The sequence below is a fragment of the Dinoponera quadriceps genome, unplaced genomic scaffold (assembly GCF_001313825.1).
Source record: "Dinoponera quadriceps isolate SergipeBrazil2010 unplaced genomic scaffold, ASM131382v1 scaffold1128, whole genome shotgun sequence".
NCBI classification, from domain to species: Eukaryota; Metazoa; Arthropoda; class Insecta; order Hymenoptera; family Formicidae; genus Dinoponera; species Dinoponera quadriceps.
This window is the reverse complement of record NW_014555359.1, coordinates 1-14,202: the sequence shown is the minus strand read 5'-3', so window position 1 is coordinate 14,202 and position 14,202 is coordinate 1. Positions and strand designations below refer to the sequence as shown.

The window sequence follows — 14,202 nt, the reverse complement described above, 5'->3', positions numbered from 1 at the left end:
CAGAGTTGTAAGGCTTCGCCTCCTCATCTTTCACGTTATATTTCATGACAAGAGAGTATAAGATCGTCGCAATACTTTATTTATACAACGTTTTAAGTCGTATTTGTTGTTTGATGTTAAATCATTCATCGCAGCGTAACCCGTAACGCGCGATTATATCGTACGAGGAGAAGGAATGCTGAAGTGTACACGATGCAAAAGTATTTTCTTGTTTCAACTATCGTAATTATATACAATTCGCTGAGATGCTAATGTATTGGGAAACCATATCGCATAGTATCGCACGCTTGTTGTAACATCGTTATCGTCTTCTATTACGTTGTGATATAATGGAACGCTGTTTGTACTAAGCAGCTGTAAATCAAAGTATTAAGCCGGAGCAAGTATGATGACTCGTAGAAATCGCACTTGTTTCGTCGTTCGTATCAAATTTTATGCATCGGTAATATGGCATTTTTCGTAGCTCTCTTTCGAACTTTGTTTCTCGTTCATACAAAAAATTGACATCAGGCGTTGTGTGTACCATTTCGAATCATTGAATCAGAGATACACATGGGATTATCCACATATACAGACTGTCATAATATACATATTCTTTTATGTATAATTTTGGCTTACATCACAAATGCTACTCTACTCTCTGAGTAATATTTGGAAATATCGTAGCTATTTTCTCGAATAAACACCAGTCATGACATACGAATACGTGAACACAACGGATACACAATGGAAAATTTCACAGGCCAATAGACCACAAATCTGTATTAGATCTGTTCTTCACAGTTGAACTGACTACACCAGCTTGCACTAATTCTACTTCCCTCTTTTCTACAGGGAATCACAATTGTATTTCTGTTTATTTTTTAAGTTTCGAAAGTGTGCATTAGTTCAGCGACAAAGAACAAACTCGTTATGACTATTATGCCGGTCTGTACGTACATGTAAACCAAAGAAGAACAATTCGTATCGGCCAATTTAGAATATACTAAATTTCTCCGGCGTGAGATCACGGGACGAATCCTGCTGTTTACGTAGTGATTCTTTGAATTCTGATTCTAAATTCAGTGAATTTCATCGAAATTGTATGCACATATACAAGTGTGGACAATGATTTGTGCCTCTTTAGATACATATAGCGAAGCAAATTCAAAAGATGCCCACCCTAATCTAACTCGTTCCAATCAGAAGAATTTTCATGTCAAAAACCAAATTAGATTATTGAAAATTGACGTTTGACCAATTAGGATAACATGAGCCAAGATCGAAACAACTTGTTTCATCGAATTCTGACTTCTAATTCGCGATCTTTAACTTCTAATGCCAGTCTAATACGAGCTTTATGAGGCGATTTCTTCCAATAGAATAGGATAAGCATCTACTGTCTCACTAAATTTAGAGAGAAGAGAGGATGAATCATTGTCCACGGGTGTATCGCTTCACGGTACCGAGTAAATCAACTTGTTTTATGATATCTACGATTTCCTGCGCAATATCGGCACGCAATTGCAACATTCTAAATTCATCTGTGAATCTTTTGCTCCTCACCGTGGGCTCCACTGAGAGAAAAAAATGCCTAAAAACAAACGAATATTTTCATTGGTGGGTCCTTACACGATATTTCCTTAAATCTAAATTTACTCGATTTAAATCGAGTGTTATTTCCTTAAACCGAGTAAATAATACTCGGTTTAAATAAAGTGAATTTACCGCGACCCACCGAAGAAATATTCGTTTGCTTTTAGAAATGTTTTTTTTTCAGCGTATTTATCCGCAGAGGTGTGGGAGAAAAACATTTTCTGGTTCATGGGGAAAGACAAGACTTACGATAAGGTACATTAACTATATGCGTGTAAATTCGTATCTCAAGCGAGGTAATGATCCGCTGAGCCCGTTCGCGCGCAGTAGGAAGGCTGCATAATCAGTTGAAACGAACGGAACGCACAAATCCTCTTTTATACTCCGGAAAACACGCATCATCCCTTGCCCCCGGCGCGGTCACCGGTGGATCGGGGTTTTCGGGTAAAGAACTTGCGGTTATATCGCAACATCGTGTTCTTCAGTCAGATCTTATCGAATAATGCATGTGATATATTAAAAATATTTGTATAAAGACACGTTTTTTTCTACTAATTGATTATAATAATAAATATTTATTTATAACAAAATGCACCACTACGCGCATTCTTGTGAGCGTGCATCGCTCGTATCGTATATGTGTGTGTGTGTGTGTGTGTGTGTGTGTGTGTGTGTGTGTGTGTGTGTGTGTGTGTGTGTTGTATACGCGCGCGCGCGCGTGTGTATGTGTGGCGGAACGATACATCCGTTCAGCAGGAACCTGTATAGTTAACGTCGGCAAATAACGTGACCGGTCGCGTAGCGATCACTCCTCGAGCGCGCGGAAGAAGTTGACGGCACATTCGAGGAACCATCAGCACGGTCCACCCGCACGGTCGTTCAAATACCTCTGAAAGCGTGAGCCTGAAATGCGCGCGACCACGGTAAATCCTGAGAGAGGTCTCGCCCCGTAACAAACGCATGGCCGGCGGTGTCACATGTTCACCTCCCAGAGCTTAAAATAATTATCGATCACTTCGAGGAACCACTCGCGCCTCTTGGGATCCTTGAAGGCGGGCGCCAATGTCCGCAGTTGCAACTGCAACAACGCCTCGTCGTCCAACAAACCGTTCAGCTGCTTGAGCAGCGCCGTGTCGCCGTGCAGCTTCAGTAGGCTGGCGTAGGTGAAGATATAATATTGCACTCGAAGACGTTGCACCGCCCATGCCTCCACGCTGCGGTTACCGCTCGCCGATTGTATGGAGCCCATGTGCTCCGCGTACCACGGCGAGAAGTAGTTGCTTAGCTCGAGCGTCGACAGCTCCGCCACACCGCGCGTCTTCAGCCGTTCTTTTATCCGCGAGTACACCTGCGGGGTGTACACGAAAACCTGAGGAAGACGAAAGCAGAGTTGGGTGAGTTGATTTTTTTTAGACATGTTCAATTGAAAGTGAATTGTCTACTAATTGAATAAGTTCACGTTAGAAGACAGACGTAAATAAAAATTAACTGTTAAATTAAAAGTTAACGATCACATTAACTGGTATTGAAGTTAAAAGTGAAATGTTAACTGTGCAAAGCAGCTATATTTAAATACAGGGTGCCTTTCAGACCAACAAACTTCCATATAAGCACGTTATATTATTTAATATTAAGTAACATTGCTAATTATAAGAATATTAATAAATTGTTATAAGTTTAACCCTAGTAATATTTAAAAAAATAATATTATTTAATGTTATTGTTATATTATATATTTTTCAAGTATTCAACTCTATGTATATATATAATATATAGATCATAGGCGTGGTAACGAAAGACCTTAGCTCGTCACATATATAAACACAATTTAAATTTCGACAGCAGAGCCTGGCAGCGGCAGTGTTTCATGAGTCTCCTCGAAACAGTCGTCGAGTCGATATCTATTCTGGGTACAGTGAATATACTTTCTTATGTCCGTTAGATTTCGAATTTCGTTTATTACATATATCTGAAAAAAAAATTGCTATAAGTAACATATTACCAGCGACAGTGATTAATTTACATGCAGACATATTGTTCTGAAAGTGATGGCGCAACAAAATGTAACGTTAAAGTGTATTCCAGTTATCAACTATAACTACTTTTTCAATCCAAACATTTGTCACGTTTGTAAGTGCACAGTTCAGAGAACGCTGAAAACATGTATTCTATGTGATATGATCGCTTACTGCAGCGAGGAGCACAGAGTCCTGCACCGAAGACAGCATGAGACGATCTGTCACGCCATAATAAAGGTAAACCACCAGAAAGGGATAAAGAACATTGGAATAATGTCGATAGAGACATGGACCAAGTTTCAAAAGGAGAATATGCAATTAATACAGACTATTCTATGTCGTGATCTGGAGAAGTACGAAAAGCAAATGTTCCTATTCTCAAAGTCATGTTTTATGTGTCGTAAACAGGACAACTTGATTGGGACTTGCGGAGAGTGCAAGTCTATCAACAGGTGTCCTGAGCACTCATTTACTGGTAGTCATGAATGTACCATGCTGCGACTTTGTCTCCAATTGGATATTTTCTGCGCTGCGGGGAATGCATCGATTAGCACAATCCCGAAAGAATATCTGGATTTTAATAGCGATTTTAACGACATGCAGTCATTTATAGAACGTTTTTGTGAAATGCAAAATTATAACGCAGTAACTGTAACTTCTTGGATGCCATTACATTATATAATTAGTGAAAAGCTCTCAGGTCCGATGACGCTATGTAATGTTCTTGTGAGAGAAAGATTATTAATTGAACAGCCAATAAATCATGTCTTCGAAATTCATATTATTGCTGAAAGTACTATGGATGCGTTCAGTTTATCAGCATGGGAAATGGTCTTACATGTTTTATCCCCGAGTACAAGGCTGGTAATTGTAACGACTGGAAAGAAAGCATCACAAAATTGGATTGAATTTCAAGTTTGCGAACAATGCAAGCAAAGTCGTAAAACACTTTGTTATAAAAGTCATCCTATGTTATACGATAAACACACATCGTGGTACGGAAAAATACGACCAATGATAATTCTAGTATTTCATGACGAGTATGAGGATGACCTGATATCAGTTGAAACTTTGAGATCGTTACAGGTTATGGGTTGCCCAATAATATTAACGACTAAATCGAATATATCCATGGAGTTCACAACAAAGATAGAACAAGCATTAAGTTTCGACAAACCTTTCCCGTACCGTATTTGCAAAGTCAATAAATTCTCGTCTAGTAGACCACAAAGAGACATTCGGAGTGGCTCAGTATTTTTCTCGAATACACATTTATTTGTATATGATGATCTAAATACTCTGAGTAATACAGCTCAAGTTTGTAGCAGTGTTATTAGTAATGTTGAAAAATATTAAATTTTATCAACAATCTTGTTTGGTATCTTTAAAAAAATATGCAAATAAACTTATACTTTAATTATTGATATTGCTGTAATATTTCCATTTTTCGATTTTATTTTTTTTTAGGAACATGCTTTGAAAATACATTTATCGCAATTATATTGTTTTTTGTAAAACTTTGTAAAATATTACTGGCGATTTTGTTAACGTATATTATGATTAATGGAAGTATTTTCGGAAAACTCGAGTTAATGAAACACTACAAGAACAATAATATGCGTCTGCGCGTAATACGAAACCAATTACGTGTTTTAATTTATGCTCTTCAAGCGATTCACTTCATGTCGGTATCGCATCTCGTGTATGATTATATGTTCAATTTGAAAATATTATTGTAAATGATGACAAAATGGATTCTTCTTATTTATTATAGTCATAGTTTATATATGTAATATATTTATGTATGAGTCAATTATTTTTATTAGAACATATTTTGTAGGAACGTTACTTGTACTTATTACGTATGCGTATTATTTCGATGTTTTTAGCTTCAACCATCATAATTCCGTTTTAAATTCAAATATGTTCCCGTCGTTTAGTGAATTTTCAAATGTTAACTTTAAAATTTTAAATTCACTATATAATTTGTCGTTCACATGATCTTACCTAAAATATTATCGAATATGATGACGTCCGACAAGTAGCGTATCAGACACCGCATTCGTTTTGCTTTCGAATTGAAAAAATTTCTGCCGAATTTATAAATATGATTTACTTAGGTTTGGGAAAAAATGTTGTATTTGAGGGAAATTATCGCATAAAATCTGTAAAAAATGATTAATTATGTATAAGAAATGATGAATAATAATGATAATAATAAGTTTCGTAGTGGTTATTTTTGTCTTATCGATAAATAATATTCCGGCCCGGAAAAATTTGAAGATGGAGAGTTTGAGTAATCGTTGAATGGAAATTCCGCTGAAACTTGAAATGAACTTGCGTTACAAGTAGAAATAATTCGCCAACTAATTTCCATTCGGTTATAAGTTGGGTAAAATATAAAAACTAGTTCAATGGATTCCGCACAAGCTCAGCCCGAAAAGCAAACATTTCGATATGGCAATATTCTTATTAACAAAATACAAAAGGAGGACTTTTGTACAAAATCATCACTGGCGATGGGAAGTAGGTTTTATAGGACAATATTAATCCTTTGCACTCCAGCCTAGTAATGCATAGAGGCTATTAGTTCCAAGTACATACCTATGATGTAGAAGAAAAATAGAGTCGTTTCAATAAAACAAAATTTTTATTTCTTAGCTATTTTATAACAAAACATATTCTAACTTATATTATAAAAGAAAAACATAAATTTTAGGACTTAAAATTTCTTAAAGTGCCGAGGCAGCAAAACAACCATGTAGCCGCTACGGCGACAGCGGAGTGCAAAGGGTTAAAAGAAAAAAATCATGGGCTGACCCTGATCAGCTCGGACGCCTAGTTTTTTTATAACATCATTGTTGTTAAAATAAATAATTATAAGATTAATTAGTTACCTTTATTAATGGATGACGGGTAACAATAAGCTATTTTTGAAAAATAATATACTCTTTTTCATTCTTTTGTAGTTATAAGTATATAAAGTGGTCACGTGCAACATCAATATATGCAAAACTCTTATCACACAAATTTTATATGAAATATTTCTCACATATACAAATATATATACAAATTTCTTTTGTAGAAATTTCTTTTATGATAATATTTTCTTTTATTCAATTCTGTTCGTATGACGGAACATGTGGTAACGAATATCCTTAGTTCGTTATATATGTAAACACAATTTAAATTTCGTCAACAGAGCTTGGCAGCAGCAGTTCTACATATTTAATGAGTGTCCTCAGAACAGTCATCAAGTCAATATCTATTCTGAATAAAGCGCATATACTTTCTAACGTTTGTTAGATTTCGAATTTCGCTCATTATATATTTCCGAAAAAAACTGTTATAAGTAACATATCACATGCGACAGTTACTAATTTATACGCAGTCATATTGCTTTGAAAGTGATGGCGCATCAATATGTAACGTTTAAGAGTACTCCACTTGACAACTATAACTACTTTTTCAATCCAAACGTTTGTCACGTTTGTAAGTGCACAGTTGAGAGTACGCTGAAAACATGTATTCTATGTGACATGATCTCTTACTGCAGCGAGGAGCACAGAATACTACACCGACAACAGCATGAGATGATCTGTTCCGCTATAATAAAGGTAAACCAGCGGAAAGGGATAAAGAACATTGGAATAATGTCGATTGAGACATGGACCAAGTTTCAAAAGGAGAATATACAATTAATACAGAGCATTCTATGTCGTGATCTGGAGAAGTACGAAAAGCAAATGTTCCTATTCGCAAAGTCATGTTACATGTGTCGTAAACAGGTCAACTTGATTGGGACTTGCGGAGAGTGCAAGTCTATCAACATTTGTCCTGAGCACTCATCTACTGGTAATCATGAATGCTCCATGCTGCGACTTTGTCTCACATTGGATATTTGCAACGCTACGTGGAATAATGTACCGATTAGCACAATCCCTAAAGAATATCTGGATTTTAATGGCGCTCTTAACGACATGCAGTCATTTATAAGACGCTTTTGTGCAGTGCAAATTTATAACGAAGGAACTGTAATTTCTTGGGAGCCATTAGATTATATAATTAGTGAAAAGCTCTCAGGTCCGATGACGCTGTGTAATGTTCTTGTGAGAGAAGGATTATTAATTGTACAGCCAATTATTCGTTTCATCGAAATTCATATTATTGCTGAAAATGCTATGGATGTGCTCAGTTTATCAGCATGGGAAATAGTCTTACATGTTTTTCCCCCGAATACAAAGCTGGTAATTGTAACGATTGGAAAGAAAGCACCATATATTTGGATTGAATTTCAAGTTTGCGAACAATGCAAGCAACTTCATAAAGCACTTCGTTATGAAAGTCATACTATGTCATACACTAATTACACATCGCGGTACGGAAAAATACGACCAATTATAATTCTAGTGTTTCATGACGAGTATGAGGATGACCTGCTATCAGTTGAAAATTTAAGAACGTTACAGCTTATAGGTTGCCCAGTAATATTAACGACTAAATCGATCAATATATCCTTTGAGCTCACAATAAGGATAAAACTAATATTAAGTTTCGATACACCTTTGCCATACTGTATTTACAAAATCAATAAATTCTCGTCTCGTAGACCGCAAAGAGACATTGGGAGTTGCTCAGTATTTTTCTCTAATACACATTTAGTTGTATATGATAATCTAAATACTCTGAGTAATGCAGCTCAAGCTTGTAGCAGTGTTATTAGAAATGTTTAAAAATATTAAATTTTATCAACAGAGTTGTTTGGTATCATTAATAAAAAATACAAATAAACTTATACTTTAATTATTGATATTGCTGTAACATTTCTATTTTTTCGATTTTATTTTTTTTTAAGAACACGCTTTGAAAATACGTTTATCGCAATTATATTGTTTTTTGTAAAATTTTGTGAAATATTACTGGCGATGTTCTTAACGTATATTATTATTAATGGAAGTATTTTCCGAAAACTCGAGTTAATGCAAAAACTACAAGAACGATAATATGCTTCTGCGCGTGATACGCAACCAATTATGTGTTTTATTTTATGCTCTTCAAGCGATTCACCTCATGTCGGTACCACATCTCGTGTATGATTATATATTCAATTTGAAAATATTATTGTAAATGATGACAAAATGGATTCTTCTTACTTGTTATAGTTTTAGTTTATATAAGTAATATATTTATATATGAGTCAATTATTTTTATTAGAACATATTTTACAGGAACATTACTTGTACTTATTACGTACGCGTATTATTTCGATGTTTTTAATTTAAACCATCATTATTCCGTTTTACATTCAAATATGTTCCCGTCGTTTAATGAATTCTCAAATGTTAACTTTAAAGTTTTAAATTCACTATCTAATCTATCTTGGCGTTCACATGACCTTACCTAAAATATTATCGAATATGATGATGTCCAACAAGTAGCGTATCAGACACCGCATTCGTTTTGCTTTCGAATTGAAAAAAATTATACCGAAACTATAAATATGATTTACTTAGATTTGAGGAAAAATGTTACATTTGAGAGAAATTAACGCATAAAATCTGTAAAAAATGATTAATTATGTATAAGAAGTGATGAATAATAATGTTAATGAAAAGCTTCGAAGTGGTTATTTTTGTCTTATCTATAAATAATATTCCGGCACAGAAAAATTTGAAGATGGAGAGTTTGAGTAATTGTTGAATCGAAATGTTCCGATACAAAAAAATTTGAAGACGAAAAGTGTGAGCAATTGTTGAATGAAAATCCCGCTGACACAAGATGAGCTTGCGTTACATGTAGGAGTAACTTGCCAATTAATTTCCGTACGCTTATATAAGCCGGACAAAATTCAAAAACTAGGCCGATTCCGCATGAGCTCAGCCCGAAGAGCAAGTAATTCGCTAAGGTAATATCCTTGTTAATAAATTAAAAAAGGAAAGACTTTTACAAAATCATTACTGGCAATGAGAAGTGAGTTCTGCATGAATAAAAATCAGAATTTCTGCATGAATACTAAAAGAAGAAAATCGTGGATTGACCCTGATCAATTCAGACGCCCAGTTCTCTTATAACACCATTGTTGTTAAAATAAATAATTATAAGATTAATCGGTTACCTTTATTAATGGAAATCAGTAACAATAAATTATTTTTGAAAAATAATATACTCTTCTATTCTTTTGTAGTTATAAATAAATAAAGTGAATGTGTACCACATGCAGCGTCAATATAAGCAAAGTTGTTATCACACAAATTTGATATGAAATAATTCTCACATGACTTAAGTTTCTGATATCGTGTCTTATGTAGAAATTTTTTTTATAATAATATTTTCTTTTATTCAATTTGTTCGTATGACGGAACATGTGGTAACGAATGACTTTAGGTCGTTATATATGTAAACACAATTTAAATTTCGTCAACAGAGCCTGGCATCAGCAGTTCTACATATTTAATGAGTATCCTCGGAACAGTCATCAAGTCAATATCTATTCTGAATACAGCGGGTATACTTTCTTACGTTCGTTAGATTTCGAATTTCGTTCATTATATATTTCCGAAATAACTGTTATAAGTAACATATCACCAGCGACAGTTACTAATTTATACGCAGACATATTGCTCTGAAAGTGATGGCGCGTCAAGATGTATTTGAGTGTACTCCAGTTAAATACTATAACTACTTTTTCAATCCAAACGTTTGTCACGTTTGTAAGTGCACAGTTCAGAGTGTACTGAAAACATGTATTCTATGTGACATGATCTCTTACTGCAGCGAGGAGCATAGAATCTTGCACCGAAATCAGCATGAGATGATCTGTTCCGCTATAATAAAGGTAAACCAGCGGAAAGGGATAAAGAACATTGGAATAATGACGACACATATATGGAGCAAGTATCAAAAGGAAAATATAACATCTATACAGGAAATTCTATGTCGTGATCTAGAGAAGTACGAAAAGCAAATGTTCCTATTCGCAAAGTCATGTCACATGTGTCGTAAACAGGTCAACTTGGTTGGGACTTGCGCAAAGTGCATGTCTATCAACAGTTGTCCTGAGCACTCATCTACTGATGATCATGAATGCTCCATACTGCGACTTTGTTTCCAATTAGATGTTTGTAGCTCTACGTCGGATATACCGATTAGCACAATCCCGAAAGTATGTCTGGATTTTAATGGCGATTTTACCGACATGCATTCATTTATAGATCGCTTTTGTGCAGTGCGAAATTCTAACGAAGTAACTGTAACTTCTTGGTTGCCATTAGATTATTTAATTAGTGAAAAGCTCTCAGGTCCGATGACGCTATGTAATGTTCTTGTGAAAGAAGAATTATTAATTGTACTGCCAATAAATCATTTCATCGAAATTCATATTATTGCTGAAAGTACAATGGATATGCTCAGTTTATCAGCATGGGAAATGGTCTTGCATGTTTTTCCCCCGAATACAAAGCTGGTAATTGTAACGATTGGAAAGAAAGCACCATATATTTGGTTTGAATTTCAAGTTTGCGAACAATGCAAGCAACAACATAAAACACTTCGTTATAAAAGTCATCCTATGTCATACACTAGATATACAATCTGGTACGGAAGAATACGACCAATTATAATTCTAGTATTTCATGACGAGCATGAGGATGACCTGCTATCAGTTGAAACTTTGAGAACGTTACAGCTTATAGGTTGCCCAATAATATTAACGACTAAAGTGATCAATATGGCCTTGGAGCTCGCAGTAAAGATAAAACAAGCATTAACTTTCGATAAACCTTTGCCATTCCGTATTTGCAACATCAATAATTTCGCGTCTCGTAGACCACAAAGAGACTTTCGGAGTGGCTCAGTATTTTACTCTAATAGATATTTAGTTATATATGATAATCTAAGTATTTGAGTTATCCAGCTCAAGCTTGTAGCAGTGATATTAGTAATGTTTACAAATATTAAATTTGATCAACAATCTTGTTTGGTATCATTAAAAAAAAACAAATAAATTTATATTTTATTTATATTGCTGTAATTATTGATATTGCTGTAACATTTCTATTATTTCGATTTTATTTTTTTTTTTAGGAACATGCTTTGAAAATACATTTATCGTAATTATATTGTTTTTTGTAAAATTTTGTGAAATATTACTGGCGATGTTATTAACGTATATTATGATTAATGGAAGTATTTTCCGAAAACTCGAGTTAATGCAAAAACTACAAGAACGATAATATGCTTTTGCGCGTGGTACGCAACCAATTATGTGTTTTAATTTATGCTCTTCAAGTGATTCACCTCATGTCGGTATCACATCTCGTGTATGATTATATGTTCAATTTGAAAATATTATTGTAAATGATGACAAAATGGATTCTTCTTATTTGTTATAGTCATAGTTTATATATGTAATATATTTGTATATGAGTCAATTATTTTTATTAGAACATATTTTGTAGGAACGTTACTTGTACTTATTACGTATGCGTATTATTTCGATGTTTTTAGCTTCAACCATCATAATTACGTTTTAAATTCAAATATGTTCCCGTCGTTTAGTGAATTTTCAAATGTTAACTTTAAAGTTTTAAATTCACTATATAATTTGTCGTTCACATGATCTTACCTAAAATATTTTCGAATATGATGACGTCCGACAAGTAGCGTATCAGACACCGCATTCATTTTGCTTTCGAATTGAAAAAATTTCTGCCGAATTTATAAATATGATTTACTTAGGTTTGGGAAAAAATGTTGTATTTGAGGGAAATTATCGCATAAAATCTGTAAAAAATGATTAATTATGTATAAGAAATGATGAATAATAATGATAATAATAAGTTTCGTAGTGGTTATTTTTGTCTTATCGATAAATAATATTCCGGCCCGGAAAAATTTGAAGATGGAGAGTTTGAGTAATCGTTGAATGGAAATTCCGCTGAAACTTGAAATGAACTTGCGTTACAAGTAGGAATAATTCGCCAACTAATTTCCATTCGGTTATAAGCTGGGTAAAATTCAAACACTAGTTCAATGGATTCCGCACAAGCTCAGCCCGAAAAGCAAACATTTCGATATGGCAATATTCTTATTAACAAAATACAAAAGGAGGACTTTTGTACAAAATCATCACTGGCGATGGGAAGTAGGTTTTATAGGACAATATTAATAGAAGAAAATCATGGGTTGACCCTGATCAACTCATTATTTTTTTTCGAAATATGCTTTGAAGACACATTTATTGCAATTATGTCGTTTTTTTTTGTAAAATTTTGTGAAGTATTACTGACGGTGTTTTTAATATATGTTATGATTCATGGAAATATTTTCGGAATGCTCGAGTTAATGCAAAAACTATAAGAACGAAAATATGCATTCGCGGGTAATACACAACCAATTATGTTTTAATTTATGTTCTTGAAACAATTCAACTCATGTCGGCATCACTACTCATGTATAATTATATAGTCACTCTGACAAAATTATTGTAAATAATGGCAAAATGGATTCTTCTTATTTGTATAGTTTATACATGTGGTATATTTATGTGCGAATTCAATTATTTTTATCAATGCATATTTTAATCATAGTTTATTTTTATTTTAAAGCATATTTTAGTACATCACTCGTATTTATTAACCGCGCGTGTTAATTTGATGCTTTACCTTTGCTCAATCGTAACTCCGCTTTAAATTCAAATATGTCCCCGCCGTTTAGTATGTTTTAAAATGCGCTATATAGTTGGTAAAGCTGACTGTATGACCTCACAAAATAGTATCAAGAATTCTTACAAGAACTTTTACAAGAATTTTATAGATATAGATCTTCCAGCATGCACAAAGAAAAAAAAATTATCACTTTATATCCTTCCGTGATTTTCTTCTCAACATCGGCGGCTGGTAACTTATCCACATAGTACGGAATGCAAAACCACGAAAGGATATGAAGTAATAATTTTTTCCTTCGTGCATGCTAAAAGGTCTCAACAAGTTTTCTTTTAAGCCTCAATGTAGAGGAAATGACCAAAAGTTTTAAAAACACAATAGTAATTAATTAATTATATATAAATGATCTATGTATAAACTTCATATATAATTTTATATGATTATATATATATATATATATATATATATGTGTGTGTATATAGCCATGCATGATCATGCATAAAAGATTTTTCAATAGGTTCTAATGTCATCAAACAAGACAACAGCAACGAGAAACTATAAGTCTTAATAATCGAATATCGAGAGCATTTGCACACAGCTTCAAGATAGCATTGAAATTACATAGAATTAAAGATTTAAAAGAGAGAAAGAAGTTAACAAAAGAAAGATCACATATAAAATTTGCCTATATATAATTATATATGTCCACAACGAAAAAGTACTATTGTTTACAAATTATATGCAAATATAATCGAAATAAATGCTTCTAGTCACTTGTGCTTCCGACATGGATATCGACATTTAATTAAATAGCATCACATTTTCCTATAGACATATATAATCATATATATGACCACATGTACGCAAAATTCATGTTTAATTTTATAATTATACGTAATCATATTGGGTGAGTGCAAAAGTTCGTGCGGAGGTGCAATAGATGGCGT

The 14,202-nt window shown here is 33.7% G+C and overlaps 4 protein-coding genes across 5 annotated transcripts; 3 read left to right on the top strand and 1 right to left on the bottom strand.

The window, feature by feature from the left end:
- Positions 1-58: 58 nt before the first annotated feature.
- Positions 59-3,188, bottom strand: LOC106743964 (torso-like protein). The gene has a single exon (XM_014618323.1). It carries the CDS (start codon positions 2,990-2,992, stop codon positions 2,549-2,551), a length of 444 nt encoding a protein of 147 aa, XP_014473809.1. The 5' UTR covers positions 2,993-3,188; the 3' UTR covers positions 59-2,548.
- On the top strand, positions 2,885-5,790 carry LOC106743963. 2 transcript variants are annotated; one of them, XM_014618321.1, is made up of 2 exons: positions 2,885-2,969; positions 3,421-5,790. In XM_014618321.1, the coding sequence occupies exon 2, from the start codon at positions 3,624-3,626 to the stop codon at positions 4,947-4,949; it is 1,326 nt and encodes a 441-aa protein (XP_014473807.1). In that variant the 5' UTR covers positions 2,885-2,969; positions 3,421-3,623; the 3' UTR covers positions 4,950-5,790. The 2 variants fall into 2 exon arrangements, with proteins under 2 accessions (XP_014473807.1, XP_014473808.1); XM_014618322.1 differs by lacking the exon at positions 2,885-2,969 and having other exon boundaries at positions 3,291-3,830; positions 4,002-5,790.
- Positions 5,791-6,747: 957 nt separating this feature from the next.
- On the top strand, positions 6,748-8,326 carry LOC106743957. Its single transcript, XM_014618316.1, has one exon. The coding sequence runs from the start codon at positions 7,004-7,006 to the stop codon at positions 8,324-8,326; it is 1,323 nt and encodes a 440-aa protein (XP_014473802.1). The 5' UTR covers positions 6,748-7,003.
- A 1,990-nt stretch (positions 8,327-10,316) lies between these two features.
- LOC106743959 lies at positions 10,317-11,510 on the top strand. Its single transcript, XM_014618318.1, has one exon. It carries the CDS (start codon positions 10,351-10,353, stop codon positions 11,494-11,496), a length of 1,146 nt encoding a protein of 381 aa, XP_014473804.1. The 5' UTR covers positions 10,317-10,350; the 3' UTR covers positions 11,497-11,510.
- Positions 11,511-14,202: the final 2,692 nt, after the last annotated feature.